General features: G+C 36.2%; 1 protein-coding gene and 2 long non-coding RNA genes across 3 annotated transcripts; 2 read left to right on the forward strand and 1 right to left on the reverse strand.

The window, feature by feature from the left end:
- Window positions 1–1,305: 1,305 nt before the first annotated feature.
- Window positions 1,306–2,400, forward strand: LOC116215530. The gene is made up of 2 exons (XR_004158492.1): window positions 1,306–1,407; window positions 2,097–2,400. It is a non-coding gene; the product is annotated as an uncharacterized LOC116215530 (long non-coding RNA).
- A 12,493-nt stretch (window positions 2,401–14,893) lies between these two features.
- Window positions 14,894–16,477, forward strand: LOC116213245. The gene is made up of 3 exons (XR_004158029.1): window positions 14,894–15,378; window positions 15,942–15,990; window positions 16,226–16,477. It is a non-coding gene; the product is annotated as an uncharacterized LOC116213245 (long non-coding RNA).
- A 1,554-nt stretch (window positions 16,478–18,031) lies between these two features.
- On the reverse strand, window positions 18,032–19,132 carry LOC116212995 (auxin-responsive protein SAUR50-like). The gene has a single exon (XM_031547779.1). It carries the CDS (start codon window positions 18,907–18,909, stop codon window positions 18,439–18,441), a length of 471 nt encoding a protein of 156 aa, XP_031403639.1. The 5' UTR covers window positions 18,910–19,132; the 3' UTR covers window positions 18,032–18,438.
- Between the last annotated feature and the right edge of the window lie 1,741 nt (window positions 19,133–20,873).

Consider the following 20,873-nt stretch of genomic DNA (forward strand, 5'->3'; position numbering starts at 1 on the left):
TAGTTGAGAAAATTTAGTATTAAAATTTGAATTTAGTATAATGGAGATGTATGTGGATTTATGTATAGGCCCCACTTTTTTACTTTGAAGAGTTAATTTTTGTTTTGTAGTAAGTAGAGTTAAAGTTAGAGTTAAAATTTTAAAATTCGATTGCGAAACTAAAAGGAATACTAATTTTTCTTAGAGAATTTGTGTCGTTTCTGTCATGTTTTTTATGGAAATTAGCTCGGGGGCAAAAGAATAGATAATCTCAAAAAATAGAAAAAATAACTGCTGAATTTGGGAGTACATAGTAAACCACCGACACATCTTGAGAGACATGTAAAGGTAGACAGAGAAGCTGGCGAGATTTGGTTAGTCAGTACTCATAGATCGATCGGGTCTCCATTACCAGCCATCTGGACTGGACCCAGCAATATATATCGCGCGCACGCACACGCACATATATATATATTTAATACTTATATGTATTTATTGAGTGAAAAATGTGCAATAAATATGGTGCAGATATATTGTGTGAAGCAGCCAATAGAGGTTCAATATCGAGAAGTATGATTGCATATGTATTCATTGTTTCATAATATAGAATACAGAATATAAGAAACAATTAATGTCGGTTCGAGTTCATAGGCCATAGAATTACTCTTGGGATCGATATAAAATCTATTATCACTATAAAAGTTTAAGGGGGCGTTTGATTTCAGAGTTAAAGTAACTTTGATTTTGATTTTGATTTTGATTGTGGAAAAGGACAAATGAGATTGTATTATAAATTTGATTTGGGAAACGTGTGTTTTTGTTGTGTAGTGGGTAGAGTTAAAATCAAAATCATGATTCTAAAATCATTTCCACAAATCAAACAAGCCCTAAAGCTCATTATGTATTTCTCTACATTTTATAATTTCAATTCTACCCTTCATTATTTTTTAGCAATATTTTATCTATTTTTACCATGCATTGTAACCGACATGATTCATGGTCTGATGGTCCCTTTTCCATAAGCCAAAAAACAAACTCTCCACTTACCTACCTTGGCGTATCTAAATAGCGTGCATGTCCATCCAAATCTAATAAACACAGTCTTTCACGAGAGTTAGTTGATTAGTTACACACTTTGTTGCACCTGTTCATTGTATGCATACCCAAGATTTTAATCGTGCCTTTTGACATCGGCCAAAAAACAAAGCCGTTGAAATAATAAAAAGGCTACAAATACCCTTTCTCACCTTTCATGTCAAACGTGTCTCTCCAAAATTCTTCACAAATGTTTTATATAAAGCTCGATCCCGTTTGAACAAGAAGGCACGACTTTTGAGCTAACAGGCAATCTCGCTTTTAAAACTGTCCTATTCCCTCCTTTGGCAATCGTCACTCGCCGTGTAATCTACTTTCAACTTCCTAACAATTGTAAGGTGTTTTCTACGCTCTTTGTTTTTTTTTAATCTGTTACCATGTAAATCGCAGTAATTTTGAGTCCTTTGAATTTGATGGTCGTCTTCTGGTCTCTCACTCTCCTAAATGTCGCTCCAATATCGGTTTCTCTTGCATCTGCCTAAATATGTCCAGCCCACTGTCAAATTCTCTCCCCTATTTTAGATATCTTCCTTCTTCCCGTATTTGCATCTTAAATTCTCTTCCGGTATGGCTTTTGAACTCTCTCTTTTTTTCAATATGTGGATTGACAACTGGGCTACCGTTCTCATCCTCCTTTTGCTCGATCCAATGATGCGGGTCGTTGATTGACCAATACCCCTATGCAACTCCCACTCCCAACCAATCCCCCAGGCTCGGGTGTGAATCAACCCGTAATTAATCAATTGAACAAGACAAAACCTCCCCCTCCCACGGGTTAAAACGCTTGCATCATTGGCCTTGTACATTTTCAAACGTCAAAATTCAAAGTTCGAACTCATTGCACCAGCCTCTGGTCTTGTAATAAGTCTCCCCTAGCACTTCTCTCTTTTTTTTTTCTTTCTAAACAGCTCTTCTAACCGGTTTCTATCTTCGTCCTTTTATTATCTCTTTTTTATTAGTATTTACTAAATTATTTATACGTTCTATGGCAACAACTAACGATTTCAATTCTCACCTTACAGAACGGAGTAATGATAACATGCTTCTAATGCCTTTAATCTTGGATTGGAGGAACCTGATGCGGGACTTCGAGAAGATCCGGATGAAGCATGTATATCGTGAAGCCAACTCTGTGGCCGACTACCTCACTCGGATAGCTAGGAATAATTATGTTACTGTCTATGACATTGTTTATGGGCTCTTGAACATTTATTCGCTGATGTTGTCGGTGTTTTGAGCGCCCGCTTAGCTTGTATGAGCCATGCTTATGTGGCGAATTTGGATACTCTGAATTAATATGATTCTACTTTGCTTTAAAAAAAAAAACAATTTCTCACCTTACAATTTCTTTTTCCAATAATTTCATGTTTATTCTACTTACACTGAATTCCGTTTTTTTTTTTTGTTTAAAGTACGTTGATTAATTTTATTTTAAAGTTTCTTATGTAGACCAAATTCTTTTTCGTTTTCGTAAACACATGCATGTCATTGGAAAAAATAATAAAATTTGAAATGTACGATTTTATATATTTTTTCCTAGAAAGTGTAGGATGAGAAGGCAGTCGGCAGTGGGAAGTGGTCGCTGTTGGTGAGGCCTCCACCCGCGACCCGTGTCCTGCTCTTCCCACAATTTTAGTGTTTTAAATTTTTTAAAAATGTTTTATAATAATTTTGTTATAAGGATTGTTTCATCCAGGGCTCACTCGATCAGTGATACAAAGTCAATGATTAATTTTTTCTTTTGTGTGTAATTTTCAAAAACCTTTCTAGAAATGATACATAAAGTAAAGTTGGTGTTATTCACCCAAAAAAAGAAGAAGTAAAGTTGGTGTTTTTTAGAATTAGCCCTTTTTAAAATTTTCATTGGATTTCTTTTTTTCATTTGTTATTTTCCATTTCACACCTTGTATTTGTCTTTATTCACTTTTTAATTTCTATGCACCCCCTAAATCGGAGCAGCACTTGCCCTTTTATGAAAAGTAACATACCTGTTGGAGAATATATATGAACTTCCTACCTTGTCACAAAAAAAAAAAAAACTAATCTTCAAGGTAATTTTTTTTTTTTAATTATTTTACCAAGTGAGATTGTAGCGTAGCAATGCAAGCCCTTATCTGATAAACAAGATACTCCAAGTTCGATTGAATTTCATTGAATTTCTGATTAATTCAATTTTTTTTTTTGTTGAATATTCATGAGTTCAAATGTGATACATCTTTTCCGGTTCAATACTTTTCAGTAAAACTATTTTTCGTTGGACCATTCTCTGATTGCTCTTGGATGGAGCACACTAAACGATTAAGCAAATGAAAGAGCTCCATTGTCATTGATTCAATATTTATACATTTTATAATATGTTATTATGTCATTGGACGTCCACCCTTTAGTTATTGGCAGCTGATATTCATGCAGTTCATGAGCGGCGCCAATTTAGTATATTTACTAAAAGCGTTTTCGTAAAAAAAAAAAAGTGCATATATACCTACTTAATAAATGAGCTTATCATTTCAGTAAAGAAGCATTAAAGTAATTAAGTTCAAGACAAAGACATAAATAATCTCATCTAGATCAATCAGTCAATGCCTATCAAATATTTCATTTACACATAGAATGTGTCCATCATCTCATATTATGAATACTTAAGTAAATTTTAAAAGATAGCTGTATTACTTCTCTTACTACATAAGATAGGGAAGGTAGCCATAATCGCATTTTTAGAGAACATGTATTAGATGAAAGTCCATGAAGAAGTGGAGATGATTGTAACTAGCCCCTAGAAAGGTAAAACTTATTCTTACGACTTTTAAATTTATAAACATACGACATATAGAGAAAGAGTTTGAATTTGTATGTCATTAGATATAAAGGGCTATGCGTGCGCCTATCTACTAGTACAGTTAAAATGCGGCAGCTTCACCAAACACATCTTGCTCTTATTACTACTTTTTCATATTTAAAAAAGAAAAAAAATGAAAATATAGTATTATTCAAAATTTCAATTATGAAATCAATGCTTCACAAAGAAAAAAAAACAGAAGAGGAATTTATGAATAGGGATGCATTATATATTATCTATAGTGTACTGGAAGCCTTAAAAGTACGTGATAATATTTCTTTGCCTTATAATGCATGTTTGAGATAACAATTCAATGCATATGGTATCGTTTAGTATGAATTATACGAGCAATGGAACTGAACGAGTCCAGAAAAAGAGAAATTAGTTTAAAATCAAGAGTCTTTGTCACCTACAAATGCGCCATCGGTTTAAGATAATTTCTCCTGCGTAAACACCCTCCGGCAGGTTATGAGCAATCGATGACAACTCCATCAATCAATGAGATATTTTCTCGGGTTCTTTATCCAAAAAAGTAAAATATCAATCCACGATTGGAATTTTTTATCGTAACAATCGCAATCCTTAGAACATATTTGATACGAAAGAATAGAATGCGAGATAGCAATAAATAAAATGTTTCCAATTTTCATTGCCCTAAATACAAGCAATCGCATGATCTAGGGTTCTGATACATCAATGGGGATGGCCCACATGGGCCCCCCCCGGAAACAGTAGCAGCAAAACGTGGAAATGGAGATGGTCCCCACCTGACCACAAAGTTTCTCTGGTTGAGAACAGTTTTCCAGTTAACTCATCGAAGGCGGGGCCCACGAGGCTTCGTCGACACATGTCGTTATAAAGCGACCACGTTTTTGTAGACACTGATGTCGCCAGGGGGTCCGGTCTCATTATCAGACACAGACAGCGTCGGCAGTGGAGAAAGATTAATTAAAATATTCCTTTAATTAATGTGGATTGATTAAAGTGTTTTGCGCTTATTTTTTTTAAATAAGATTTCAATTTCAAGTCTTGTAAATAAAAAAAGTTCACGCTGTAAGAATTTTATCATTTAGTTGGCCGATCCGACTCTACTAAATTAGTTAGGACCTATTGAATTTTCAGATATTATGGTTTTAAAAAAATCCTTTATATAAAAAAGAAAACTTTTTACCCTTTCTTTTCTTTGATAAATTATTATATTCAATATCTTAATAATAAAAAATAATTACTATTCGTTAATCGAGATTTGCATAATCAGAGAGCTGTGGCTGTCTGTCACAGTACATATTGTTTGTTTACTGTCCTTACCATGAGCAAATAACCACAAAAAAAAAACCCTAGTATCCATTATTTACTATCACCCAAAAAAATTCAATTATTTACTTTAGCGAAAAGCACCGCAAAAAATAAAATTATTCAGTTGTGCAGTGTTTACTTTTTATTAGACAATCTGTGGGGTCTGTGGGATCGGATTTATTTGTGTCTTGGACTTACCGAGACCCAATGAATTAGCCGAACGCAATCCGGACATGGCCGTTATATAATTGGGAATAATCAAACCTACGGAGAAGAGAAAGCATCGTACTAAATAGTAAATAGAAATCCGGAACCAAAAGAAATATGGTCCAGAAAAAATATTGTCATTATTATACTTGTAAAATTACCAGATTGCCCCCAACGCCAAGGCTCCTCTCTCCGTTATCTCGGACTCCGGTCCCACCAGCCCGTGCAGTTCATATTGTTTTTCCTCTTTTTTTTTTCTTCTTATCATCAGAAAGATGATAAAATTAATCCCTTCAATATAATTGTGTACTTTTTTATCGATAAATTGTATAGTTCGTGTTGAATAATGTTTTTGACTTTTCCACTAATCACCTAATGCGTGTATATACAAATATCCGGATTAGTTTATAAACTAGTAGGTAATCATCCCCTTTCCGATTGGGTTAGTATAAATTGATTGATTGCTCGGTACTAATTCTTATCTATACATACGATCCTTCCTCTTGTCACACTATTCAGAAGTTGAATAAATAACAGATTATTCTCGAGAATTTCCATAATACCATCGAGAAAACTATGCTTCAGCGGTTGGATCACCCCACTCTTTTCTCTCCACAGGGAAGCGAAGGAGTGTCAAATAGAAACAGTACCGCACCTTAATAGCATCATAGAATTTCCGCAAACGAGCATATACATTATTAACTCAGTAATTAATAAGGAACCTAAACTAGCAAAAACCAGATTTTCAGGGAAATTAATGAAAATTTGGATGTTAACTAAAAAGGGGGCAAATCGATTTCTTTCAGTTCAGGAACAGTTCAACAACTAATGCCATCAATTCCCTAAACTGGATATTACTTGACATTCAAGATCTATAATTTTCGGTCGTTAAGTTGTCCCTAATTAAGCCTCTCAAACCAATTTGTTTAAATTAGCAGAGAGATGATCTCTATCAACTGTCATGTGCTCTGAAAGGAATAAGATGTTACAATCACATTTATTTATGTACAATTCTTAGTGAATCTTATTTTACTAATTATGTAAGAGATAAACTGATCCTTTCGGTAAGAGAAACTTCACGAATGACATCTAGATGACATTATGAAGCAACCACTCAACACGGTAACTTGATCCACGAATTCGACTAGGGATGATAGTGTAGCAACCAAGTTGGGGCGTGATGAGTTATGACACCATGCATGAGAGCTGACTCTTCAAGTACTTGGCCCGAGTTGGGGACATATGGTGTATTTAATTTTAGAGTTAAATAGAGTTGAGTTTTAATTTTAATTGAGTTGTAATGATTGAGTTGTTGAATTATGAGAAAAAAAATGAAAATATAATGAATAGTTAAGAAAAAGTAATGATTGTGCCGTTGAATTGTGAAAAAAGTAATGGATAGTTGAGAGAATTTAATATTAAAAATTAAATTAAATTATTAAAAAATTGAAGAAAAAAAGAAAAAAAATAATTGTATTGTTGATTTTTGTTGTGTAGTGAGTAAAGTTAAAGTTAAAATTAAAAATTTTAAAAATATGGTTATAAAACTAAACGGAGGTTTAGCTCTTCCAATTTTAGCATGCCCGTACTTTTCTTTGATGTGGAGACGATGGAAAACGATGTTGTGTAGAGCCTTTAATTAGACAATGCTTTTATTGATTATAAGGCTACACTGCCTCATTATTGTATTAATTAATTTAAAACTCATTAAGTCAGGCTTCGGACTTGTAATTTACCTGTAAGACGAATATGAATTCTTTCTTTTCACAATTTTTAACAAAAATTTGTACGTTGACAACCGATGAATACTATTTTTGACCTAATTATCCAATATTATTGTGCATTATATGAACCAATATTCCAAAGAGAAGGCAACATATATAATATTATATATGTGTGTGTATATATTTTCAAATGAACTACATAAGAAGACAACTTGGGTAAAAGGAACAAATGAACGACCAGATTTGATAGCACTTCAATCAGATGTCGTACTGATAACAAGACTTTATTAATTAATTATAACAAACATGAATTAAAAAGCTCTTTGGTGATTAAGTTAATCTTTTTATCCATAAAATATATAAAAAAAATTTGCGGGATAATTAGTATTGAAATACGTGTGTTTTTTCAGTTTACATATATAAAAGTTGCAACATGGCATATATCTCCCGCACAACCCTTCTAAAATTTCCCATAATTTTGTGCCTCGATTAGGCACCGTGTCCTTTTCTCTATAAATATTAAGTTGTTTTAAGCTTTGATATTAATCAGGCTCAAACGTATTTAAATCTCTCGTAAGCCTGTACACGACTATAAATTTTACGATTGCTCCATTTTTCATGAGCTTTGATACCATTTGAACCCAAAGACTTCGAGCATAGAGGATTGAATCGATTTGTAAATAAATTAATTGATTAGTAAATAATAGTTTCTCGGCCTAATGCATTTCATCATCTAGGAAAGACAAACAAAAGCTTTGATTACGAATCTGATTGAAGATCATTAGGATGTTAGGTGGGGTATTTACGTAGTTAAGGATAATATATAATCTTAAATTATTGTCTAATTGAAGATTTCAATGATTAATGGCTTTATCTGAATAAATAAATTGGCCACTGGAGATTTCATTATCGGTCGACACATTGTCAAACTTATCGATCGATGATTTAATTTTAATTTTCCAATAAACAAAAGGTGTCGAGGGTTTGCGCAATCGAATGTTTATTGTACTCATTTGGTGGATCAATATAATATTCTTTTTAACATGTTCTTTTTTAAAGAGCAAATGTGCTGCATGCACAATGACCCAATTATTTCTCAAATACTTTGACCCCAAAACTCATTTCCAGCAGAAAAAAATATGATGTAACTTTTTATTCTAGGTAAGTAATGAGAAATTGTACTGGAGTGATGAGACCTAATAAGCTCCATGGCTCATTGACGAGTCTCGATCAGCTCCTATGACCATTGATCAACTCCTTTTTGTGATTTCCAGTTCGTCCCAACACGAAAGGGCGATATTCATTAAGATAAGTCTTTATGGAAAAAAAGAAAAATGAAAAATCAACTCCATATTGATAGGGCAACGAAAATTAATCTATTTAGGCTGGGGCTCAGGATGGTTGCACGTAGATATCAGTCGATAATATTAAATGGCAGGGGAGTGATTAAATATGTCATGATAAACAAAGATAATCTTAATTGCTATGCACCTACCTTTATCTGAATAATGAATATAAGCAGATCGGTGATTATGAAAATCAAATCGAGTAGTTTGTCAGAGATATGAAACTATGAGCAGAGAACAAATCCTAATTAATTATTAATTAACTTATAAACTACGAGTTGGCTGTCATTTGTCTGTATCTATATTAATCTAATAGAGCTTAATTATCTTGATTGTAATGAGAAAGGTGGGGAGAGTAAGAGAAAGTAGAAAGAATAAACTAATCAGTGGCAACAAAATGCAAAAGCAAAATTCCATCTTTTGCCAGCTACCTGTGCGAATGACATGGATGCCCATTATAGGATAAAACCAGGGTGTCCTTTAACAATGTGGGAAGGTGCGGTAAGTTCGTGACCTCTTTTTTTTTTTTTTTTTTTTTTTCTGGTATATATTGGTACATCTATTAGATCGGTTCTCCTCTCTCGTGTATCAAATCATCGTTTAAAAAAATTTACACAGGATACACGCAATCGAGCCTCTCACGACCTCATGTATGCAAGTCATTAGAATGAGCGATTAAAATGACCAAACTTCTCATTCTTGAAGTTATTTTATGCAAGTGATCGGAATTTCAAAGGACCCATATCTAGCCAAATATATCATTGAATTCAACAAGATGATGGAGGTACATTGAAGATAATGGCGATCCTTCCATGATGGGCATGTCCTTTCACTTTTATATATTTCGAGTGCACGTCAAAGGATCATTCTATATTGAAATTTTTTTACAGGTTGAACTCATATCATATAGATATTCATAAGGTTTTTTATTCAATTCTTATTTATTTATATTATATATATAACTTTTAAATTCGTAATTTTGATCCTTTTTAAGCTGCTTTCCTTAAATAACTAAGTAAGAAAAATGAAATTTTTTCTATTTTATAATCTTTTTGGACATGGAGATGGGTGGAAAATCCTCATCTCCTTTTTTCAACATCCATGTGTAGTTGTGGAGGAAGAATGATTGCTTGTACATGGGAGGAGCCTCCCCTTTTACTTGATCCCCATTTTTATTTTTGTTTTTATTATTTCATAGTTTATTATTACTTTTGGAGGGAATGAATTTTCAACCTTTGCTTTGATAGTACGAAAGAATTTTGATGCAATCAGTAAAGATCAATAGAGCCTAAATCATACCTTTCTGGGCCCACGTTGCAAGGCCCAGCTCAGCTCCCGACACTCCTATTTGTTTTTCCCTCCTTTTCGATTACAAAGAAAATTTGCAAGATTACAATAATAAAATAGAAATCGGAAACAAATGATATATATAGTTTTAGTGACAAAAAAAAATAAATCGTATCTGAAATATCTTAGTTTATAATTCAGGCTGCAAACCACTGAATAAGCCCCATTTTTTTTTTTCTTTCAAATGCCAAAAGGGAGTTTTTCCTTGGATCCTATTTGCTTTATGGAATACAATGTCCTTATTAAGCCATCTGTCCTTGTTTCTTTTTTTTTTCTTTTTTTTTCTCTCTCTCTCTCTTTATTTTCCCAATTTTTCTCACTGTGTCAATGATGGTCTATGATCAGGTTCTCGATCGATATCACGTTTTTGGCAATATCTTACGCCCAGGAAAATTAATTCGGTCGGGCAACTCCACATAATAATAATTTCTTAATAATTAATACGATCAATGTTCACTTGACATTTACAGAGCGGGCCACTAATCAACCTGGAGAGCTCCAGTTATAATTTAACCGTAATCTAATGCGCAACGTAAAATTGCGGTTTAAGAGATCGAGGGCGGTATTCTATAGGAAATGTTAACTCCCGACGGTCTGTCTGTCCATGCCATGTTTTCTACATCTCAGCTGTGACCAGAAACAGCGGATCAAACCGATGATCATGTCCTGGAAAACAAGTGGTGGTCAGCGGCGCGACAGAATCGATCAGATCTCGACGATGAAGTGACACGACTCCCCCCCGTGCTGCGAGGGTCCCGCAATAAGCAATTTCAACTGTGGACAAATTACTAGAGCCGATGATCTTGTCAAATCAAATGGTTCGGTTGGCATGCGAATGGATCCGATGTTTGTCTTAATTTGCATTGCAATTTGCATGCACAGGGCAGTGTCTGCAAAAGGTCTCCTCTCGCTCTGTCCGTCTGAGTTCTTCGTGGTTAGAGACGTTCACATGTGGTTCCATTTTCACGTGCGTCTGCTCCAAAAAATTTAACTTTCATTCACCTCGTGAGACCTGAGACAAAACAAACAACAATTATTTCACAAATATCTATTTTTAGTCTTCTTTTTAATTTTTTTTTTTTTCATCTATTCCCAAAAACGCTAAATAATCTAACCACGAGATATAGCGTAGTCAGTAAACTCCGTATCATGTAGACAAGCTTTACGTGCAATTTGGGGGTTCATACCTATTACAAGAAGCTCGTACTCTCGTAATCAGAGTCGATTCAAACACACAAACGAAGATTACCCTTAACCAAAACGGTCAGGATATATCGTGATGTCACTGAAAAGGGTACTAAATAATCTATGCGAAAAGGGTAGATCTTGAATCTGGGTCCTCTTTGAGATGGAAACGGAAGAAGAGAAGAGGGATGTGGTTTTTGTCTCACTGTTTGCAAAATCTGTTGTCTACAGCCCAACCGGCAGGTCGATTTAATGTTGTACTCCCTATGGTTTTGGACTAGCTGGCAGTGGGCTTTCTTGGCATCCCATCGCACTTATTGCAGCGCGTCGATCTTCAGTCCGAAATTATACGACTTGTATCGAATAATCCAGTCAGTAAATCTTTTCAATGATGACCACAAACTTATTTGCATCCTGCGGATCAGGTCCGGACCCGCATAAGAAACTTACTCGGCTCTTTCGCGATGTATAACGCGTAAGCAAGTAAATACCGAGCCCTTCAATATAATTAAGGCTGATCTTCTGGGCCTAGTCCATGACAGCTGATATTATTAAGTTAACCCATGAGGTCATGTATGGTCTATGGGTCGATCTATCGGATTGATACTTGGCGCAGGCTCGGAGATAGGAGCATGAGCAGTCTGACCTGGCAGCACAGATCGATTTCATCTGTTTCTTGGATGTTATTTCTTTAGCTCGATCTCCTGATCGCATCGTACGACGATTGTTGAAGCTTCACTACGAGGAAGTATACTCGAATGTAGCTGATGGATATGGATTCTGGCCCATCCTTCATTAGTGGGCCATATGGACTTCAGTTATCCTGGACTCGTTGTGGTGGAGGCCCATATGGTGAATAAGCCCAGTTCCTGAAGAATTGTTAACCGGAAAACTTATGGACTTGTTTGGTTCAGGAAATGGAATTAATTTCTCCCCTAGGCTAGATTTTCCCAATTCCACATTAAATTATCTATTGAGAAGAACGAACATAAATAAGGAAATGTTATGATTGGATCACATCTTGTAAAAACATATCCATGGTGAAATCATAGGGAAGGCGTGCCCTACAACGGCTCTGCTGAAGATGATGAGATGCTTAGGTTTGCAATCATTGCACTGAATAATCTGAAGATGAGGAACGTAGAGGAATATAATGGATTTCTGTATAATGACTGTAATTATATTGAGATAAACATAATGATTTTTAGCTTGAATTAGAGAATATGAATGATTAAATTTAATTAGATAAACTTATTTTTTATAATATCATTCTATATGTCATATGTCTATATCATACATGTAAAACTGACTAGAAATGATGGAATAGACATTCCATAAGTTTTTTGAAGTAATGACCATTCTATCATATTGTAAAGAAATTTTCGTCCAAATGGAATGCTCTTTCTAATTCATACAAGTATCTTCATAATACTGCCCTAACAACTCACTCTTCAAGCAACTACCTCAAGCAACTTCTGCCCTTGCTACTTCCTTGTAACAGCCGCAACACTCTTCCCCAATCCCATAACAACACCACCTAATTGCACAAGTACGATAAAGTTATACTGAAACAAATTTTCAGAAACGAATAAGAAAGAAGCAAGATTTGAGCCGAGAATGAAGCAGTAGGGACGCAAAAAGGGGGGATACCTAGCTTAGCCTAGAATTCAGGTTGAGAGGATCTCGAAACGGAGCACTCTACAATGCAAAAAATTGAAGAGATAAGCCACCGAAAAAGAAATTGAAAGGAGAAAGGACTCCTATCTCTTTCTTCACCGTTGACTCTATGTTCCCCACAAAAAACAGAACCCCTATCTCTTTCTCTCTTTTCTATAATTGAGCACACTGTCATCTTGAGCTCAATGTATTCCGCATCTCCCAACTGCCCGTTGTCGTCGATTTCGAGCTCACGAAGGTTAGTTCTTCCTCTACAACCTGGACTCACGGTTGAAGACGACCAAAAGGGATTACCAATATGCCGGGGTCGCATTGGGCTGCCCCACCACCGATCTTCCCCTTCGCCACCTGGTCTCTCTTTCTATCTCTCTGTGTAATTTCCAGAAGACTTTTTCTTTGGGTTTTCATTTTTTCTATAAAAATAACACTATAAGTAATGGAAGAGAAAAAAGAAGAATGAATAAAAAAAAGGCATGAAACAATAAAAAAAAAATGCCACTAAGAGGGTTCCCTCTTTTTTAATTTAATGGGAGGCTGACGGAGGAGCTCCTCAAACATACTTTTCAACTGCTAAGAGATACTGTGATGTAAGAAATTTTTCGAGATTCAATTTGATATAAAGTCCATCTTTTACGGTATATTTGACAGTTTCTCTACTTCTTTTCATTGTGATTCCCATCATATGCACAATTGGCGATACATATATATTCTATGTATCTGTCCTAGTTACATCAGATGATGCATTCCGAGATAAAAGGCAACGGGGAATCTGGCTCGATCGCTTAAATCTTATCCCCGTTCCGATTAGACATTGGTGTCCGAAATCTATCATCCTATCTTTTCAAGCTCCAAGAGATACGTTCAATCCACATCTTGTTCCATAATTAGTACCACGTAATTGGAGAGGATTCTCCACTTTTGGTGGGTGCTATCCCTTTCTCTTCTTGCAATAAACGATCCAATTCCCGGTCCTTTCCCCTTCTCTTTCATTATGATCGCCAAGTTTTGGTGGCAAAGAATTGCTTCCTTCCATCAGATCAATTCTGAACTTCTGTCCTTATAAATATGCCTTTCGACTGCCAATTTTCCACAAAATTTATGAAGAAAAAGAAAATTGTGATTCAAATAAACGGGTGTAGTACAATTGCACCGATTCTTATTTAAAATCAAGATATTCTAAATTTTATTTGTAATTGTGGAAGTTCTCGTGTGTATGTGCGTATATAATAGTCCAATTTTATGTCCCTCTCAATTTCTAGACCATAATTAAGCCTCCTTTCCTAAATCATTTCATCATTATAAACATCTTATACACAGGTTGATGCCATTGCATGCATATGTCACTACCTCAGCATGCATACGTCACTTGTGTTACTTGTTCTGGCATCCAATATAGAGGAAATTTCTATTCGATGCAAATTCATTAGTCCATAATAGTTTAATAAATATTATGTGGTTATCACTCACTAAATATTTTCTAACCAATTATATCAAGTAAAACTGATAATAAATCTGTTATATAGGCTCCACAAATAAGTCCTATGAACTGATTTTATATGTACGTTTAATAGATAGACGACTAAAAAAATATCCAATGTATACTAATTCAGACTTGCACTTACAAAATAATTATTATTTAACAACGTCCGATTAGTCTAATTTTGTTAAATGAATAAAATATGTAATACAAGGTAATTGGCGCTATTCTTTACAAATTAATTACTTATTAATTAACTGTTCAAAATTAGTTTGGTTTTATTAAAGAATTACTATTGAAATTATATATAAAATGAAAATGCCAATTATACAAAGAATTTTCATAAAGACGATTTTAAAAGAAGGGGGCGAAAACAAGCTTGCATTGAAGTCTATAAGCCAGATGATGTGATAAATTTCATTTACAATTAAGTTAATTATATAATATATATTAAATAGGACGATTAATTACAAACTTATTATTAAATCATTATAACTCTAAATCAAATATTATCTAATTTTATTGAAAATTATTGTTTGAAACTCGATTTAATAATTAAAAAGTATTGTTATTTTTAAGGAAGGTTGGTCTATTAAAGGGTGAATAAATCAAATAAAAAACGGGAAAATGACACTATTGGTCCTATTTGTTTGTCAATTTTTGACTTTGAGTCCTAAATATTTCAGTTTGGAAAAACAAGTCCTAAAAGTTTTGAAAAAGTGTCACTTTTGGTCCTATCTGTTACCACCGTTAACGGAGTTGCCAGCAAGGCTAACGGACCCTCTAGCTGACCGTTAAGTGCTGACGTGGCACAATAGCCCGACTCCACCCGTGCGGGCGGCCCGAATTCTAAAAGACCCGGCTTCAATTTCAACCCGGCTTCAGCTTCAATTGCTACCTGAGTAAAATCCCCAAATTTTCAAAATCGCAACCCTAATCGAGCTGAAATCGAGCTCTTCCTTCCTCCCTCCTGAAATCGACTTGTTCCCTTTCCTACCTCCCTCTTGAAATCGAGCATCCTGAAATCGATTCGTTCTCCGAGCAGCTCGTCCCTTTCCTCCGTCCCGAAATCGAGCAGCTCGTCCCCTCTCCTAAACCGTGAATCCCCTCAGCTTGTCCCTTTCCTCCAGTTCTACAGATTGCCTTTCAGTATACGATCATTGTTCCTCATGAAGAACTTTCGGAGTAGGGAAAGATTTCTGACAATAGGTACAATCAATCACCTTAAACATAGTTATATAGAGGCCAGGTTAGACTTGCGGACCTGTGTTGTACTTTTTAGCATCACTTACGAGTTAAAGCTCAAGTCCATGTACTTTCTCAAGAGATTTGGATGGGACAGTTTGTGCGAATTCAGTCTTGATGACTTAAAAATTGGTCAGGGTTCCATTCATGAAAAGAATCTTTATACTATAGCTGCCTTGAATTGCTGAATACTTGATACTGTTAATTGTGTTGATAGTAATTTGGTGGAGGTGTTAATCTTATTCGACAATCCTCATTAAACTTAAGGAACAACAAGCTAGGTCTGCTGCTATCTGGTTGTTGCTTGTGCATCCTTGCTTCTCCTCCCTCTCCATCAAATGTACAGTTGATTTTGACTTTTATGGATTTTTAGGTCATACAAGCATCCTTGTTTTAGTGTCGTTATAATTTCATTTTTTCTTAGAGAACAACTATTTGTAATTTTGTACTCGTTAGTATTATTATTATTTATTCAAAGTGTTTCTGCATGCTCATATATTTTCTTTTGTCCTTTAATACTAATGCAGGCTTGTAATGCTCATGGGATCTACTGTGTGCCCTTGTATGACACTTTAGGTATGCATTACTGTCTCAAGCTGGATAAGGAGCCATGTTAGTGATAAAACATGCAGTTATAATTTCATACCTGATAATACCAAAGGTTTTTCCATGATATTTGTAGACATGTACTTTACATTTATCTTGTTAAAATGCTGGTCCTTTGTTTTAACCGTGTTTTGCACGGTATAGTTCACTCATCTCAATATTGTAATTGTATTACAAGGCATAATATTTATTTTTAATGGTGTAGGTGCTGGAGCTGTAGAATTTATTATACGTCATGCAGAGGTTTCGTGAATGGTGTGATGAAAATTTCATCCCGAATGCCTCAAACAAAAACAGTCTTCTATACTTGATATACTCAATCTCATGATACATGTTGAATTGTATGTAAAGCCGAATACTATGAAGGTTGTATGTATGGCTTGGAAATGTACGGAGGTGCTGTGAAGGAAAAAACTGCAAACAGTTTATCATAATTGGTTAGTTAATATGTTGTTAACCGTACCATGGAGCATTTGCAAATAGTTTATCATAATTGGCTGGTTAATATGTTGTTAATCGTACCATGGAGCACTGGCAAATAATCATTGGCCTATTAAATTATCTATTGAGCCATCAAAAAGATTCGACCAAGGATACAATAATTGGATTAATTGCGGTTATAGCAGTAAGAAGCAAGATAGAGACAGATTGACTCGTCCAAGTTCCGACTGAAATAGGAACCACACAAGGACTTGCCATCCGTCATTTATTTGAGGCATCCCGAGAAAGTCCCGACCATTTATTTGTCATCCTAGAAGCTTATTGTGTCAATCCCACATAGAATCGATAGAAGCCACAATTTGTGTTTGCTGATTGTGACGGCACGGATGCAACACTCTTTTAAAGTGAGAATAATTTTAAGGTGAAAGAAAACATCTAACTGTAATCACAGATACAATGTAGCAGCCTTTCGAAGTTCCAATAAGAGCCCTCTACCTTCATACATAGACTACAACTAAATAAGGAAAGGGTCCTCAAGCCATATGTAGAACTCAACCATCTGATACTGACATTTAGAAGAGACGTCGACAACAGAGAAAAATAGAGGAGGTCTTGAGCAGTACTCGAGCGCCAAGAATCCTTTGGAGAATTGTGCCGACATATAGAGCCTAGGCCGGGAAGGGCTGTCGACCAATCTGGCAAGCCGGGAAAGACATCAGGCTGTTGAGCAATCCGGCAGGGCAGGGGAAGGCTATCAATCCGATAGTCAAACCAAGTACCGCTAAGCAACCTCAGTCGATTCAAACAAGCAGTACATTTTGTGAAATTACGTAGAGCTTCCATGTAATTTTGCAAGCATGAATCCCATATTTTCCAACCGCACAATTCCCCACCATTAAAAAAACAAACGAATTAAATAGACAATACAAAGTTTCACCATTGCATTAGCGTACGGGTGATTGACATGTTCGTGGTAGCCTCATAGCTACAAGTGACGCTACCTTTTAGCACATCTCTTTTGTCGATACTTCTCTAAATTTTTAATTTCAAATATACGTACATAAAATATATGCGATTTATTATTTCTTTTCAACATGGATCGACCTCTCGAATCTCGATTGATAAACCTTCAGCCGCATTGTGTGTTAAATTCTTCAAATTTCAATCTAGAAACACTTATGTTATAGTTGTCTTTTTTATACCGTTCACAAACGCATTTAATTACTTTTAAAGGTGATCAAGTAGCGTTGGCTACCAGTCATAGAAAAAGCTTCTAAAGTTTATAAGCATGGAAGTTTTTCAAGAAAATTTGTATGAGTAATCTCCTTATAATAGGAAGTCGTAGAATTTACAAATTTATACGAGAATTGCTTAGCAAACCACGTCGATATACTTCATTATTCCGAATTATTTAAATTCTTAAGTAAGTTTGGCTGGATATTTTGATTGAATAAAGGTCCAACTAATTAATTATAGACTATATAAAAAGTTTCAACTTGGTCATGGGAGCAATATGTAGCTAAACCAAATTGACAAAAAATTATATAGCACTACAAACATGAACGCGGAATATAAAATTTCTCGACAAATTTTACTAACTGTCAATATAAGAATTTATTCTTTGCAACAAATTTAATAATATGTCTCAATAATCACTCATCAGTTCCTCTTTCCTTTCTATGCCTCGCTCTACTCGAATTCGAATTTTTTTTACTTCTGTCCCCGATCATGTATATGATTCTCAATTTACAATGGCTTAACTCTGGCTCGAACTCGGGACGACCCTTGACGGCCCTTCTGCCATCACCACAAGTTCTCGTCGAGAAGCCATGCCTACACGTGATTACCTTGGCCGACTGCCTTATGGACGGGCTCATATTCGGCTCAAAAATGAAATTCATATTCCTAGCATAGCCTTTAAAGCAGAGAAAGATCATCGACTAATAAGTTCATGAGCCCTTCTATTGTGCCAACTCTTCACCAACCGGTTGTTCCAATCGGTCCGTGAAGCAACGGCCGAGATTCAACCCAAAGATCGAGCCCATTACTCTTGCCGCCAACATGGCAGTACCTCTGCAGGTCCTTGACATCGACGGTCCGGGCCGGCTGACTCGACCCTGATCTGGAGACGAGCCGGAGAACATCCTCGAATAGTGTCTCATCACAGGGGATCACCAGTGGGCCGCCGCTGTTGGTGAAGCCATACTCCTCCTCGGCCTGCATGAGTAGGCCCCGGAACACTGGGTGGTTCAGGTGCGCTGCACGAACCACGAACCTCCTCCGACCGTCCCCCACGCAGACCGCCACGTGCCCTGCCGGCACGTCAGCAGGGACCCTGCCAGCGGCTGAGAGCCGTGCCTTCCGGCGCCACCTCATCATCATCTGACGGAGCCGCACGATGTGGCGGATCTTGCTGCATTTGCTAACCACTTCGGTGGCCGAAGACATTCTCTCTCTCTCTCTCTCTCTCTCTCTCTCTCTCTCTCTGTGTTTTCCGGGGAAGTTATTGAACACTGAAGAGGGAGAAAATGGAAGCTTCGACTGTTGGAAAAATTTGGAGGGAATGAGAGGTGGCGGAGAGGAGTCTTATAGAGGACCGGCGCGAAAGTCACGACGATGTTGCATAGAACTACAAAATTGCCATTGAATAGGGCTAGTGGAAAGTGGCCGGCCTTTCCATGAAATTTTATATTGTTTAAACTAATCATACCATCCTATGATTGAGAGAATGATTGACATGATCATTGGACGTGGATATTCTAAAAGGAACAAGTTTTTTTTTTTCTAAGAGTTCGGAAGTATATACCGTGAACTGCAATGATATATAAACATAATGAGATGGTTCATAAACATATAGGGGGGGAATAAAAAAAGACGGTTCATAAACCATCAAATGTGTGTCTTGACGACCCGGCAATAGAAACATCTCAAGAGCTCCTATTCATTGACGAGGTCCTATCTTGGTTAAGTAGCCCAAGCCTTTCCCCTCCTTCTAACCGAGCAGTATTTACGTGTCACTCGATTTACTGTGACAATTAGCACCTCAGTTGCTTATCTCACAAGTAATTCATTGTTCATCAATGAAGGCGTGTCAAGCAGAATCCATCCTAAGCTCAAGACTATAACCTGTTTGAGATCGTCCTATGAGCGCCTACCTTCTCTTTTCTTTTCTTTTATTATATTAATTTTTTAGCCTAAGTAGTACGATTGGTGATAATTTTTCAAACCATAGTTTGGTGGGTTCAATTTGACGGTTGTAGGTTAATAAAGTTTGGGAAGATTGCTTCTTATTTTATATTTCAAACTTTAATCAATCATTCATCTCGCATTCAATAGTTTTTAATAGTATCCCTCGAACTCTTAAACTTAATTGTGAAACCTACCATTATTTTTCAGCAATTTTTATTTCTATACTTTTCCATAAGCAAAGACGCTCCCATACCAAGCCTAATTAGGCTATTACCTTCGTCATGCATTCATATGAAATTTGTTGGAGATATAAGATATGCCAGTCGAGATGTCGGCAACCTGGCTGGCTGGCCGGCATGCTGGGGGCAGAATCTAGCAAGCTAAACCGTTCAGCAGGCACCACACAGTCGATAGGCGCATGATTGTGTAAAGCACGGTTTTTTTTTCCCTTAAAATGCGCTTGCAAGGTTGGTCAATTAAGGATTGCGGTACTTCATATGTCCTAACAAGTAGCTAAAATTCTGCTAATAGAAAAATTGGTATATAGAGATGAGAGATGAGATGAGTTGGGCGTTGGTGACAGGTGAGGAAGAAGAGGAGAGAGTTAACCCAACCCCCATGTTACGAGGCCGCAATTTACGGGAATTAATTCCTTGGCTGTACTCTGTCCCTTCCCACGCAGAAAAACACAAACACAGCACATGGGGGTGGGGGGGAAGCTGCGGATGATGAACGATGCCTTGCTGGGGGGCTTCTCCGGATGGGATGGCCCGAGAATCCTCCCACCAAATCCGAAAGCTTTGTTTCTCCTAACACGGTCTGCCCATGAACGGAAAAAAGGAAAAAAAAAAAAAAAAAAAGAAGAAATGATCTGACATATAATATAATCTCAAATCACCTTATTTCACAGCATGATTATGTAAAAGATCGACAAAAGTTTTACCACCGAGGAAACCTTTGTTGTAGTCATTTGCTGCATGTTCGTAAGTGTTGTCGAGAGTTGTTATCCTACGTTCGAGAAAACAGAAAGAAAACTCTGCGTACATAAAATGGATTGGATTGATTATTCCGAAGATTCAAACTTTTGGATTGAATATGAGACGAATGTGAAAATTTTACAAGTATTTCCTCGTACCGCGTTATCTGGTGCCTGTGGCCAGCACTTTCTCATTTCACACCCATATATCTTCTTCTCTACATGTTCGATACTGTATCAACGAGCG

Source organism: Punica granatum, chromosome 7, assembly GCF_007655135.1.
Source record: "Punica granatum isolate Tunisia-2019 chromosome 7, ASM765513v2, whole genome shotgun sequence".
NCBI lineage: Eukaryota > Viridiplantae > Streptophyta > Magnoliopsida > Myrtales > Lythraceae > Punica > Punica granatum.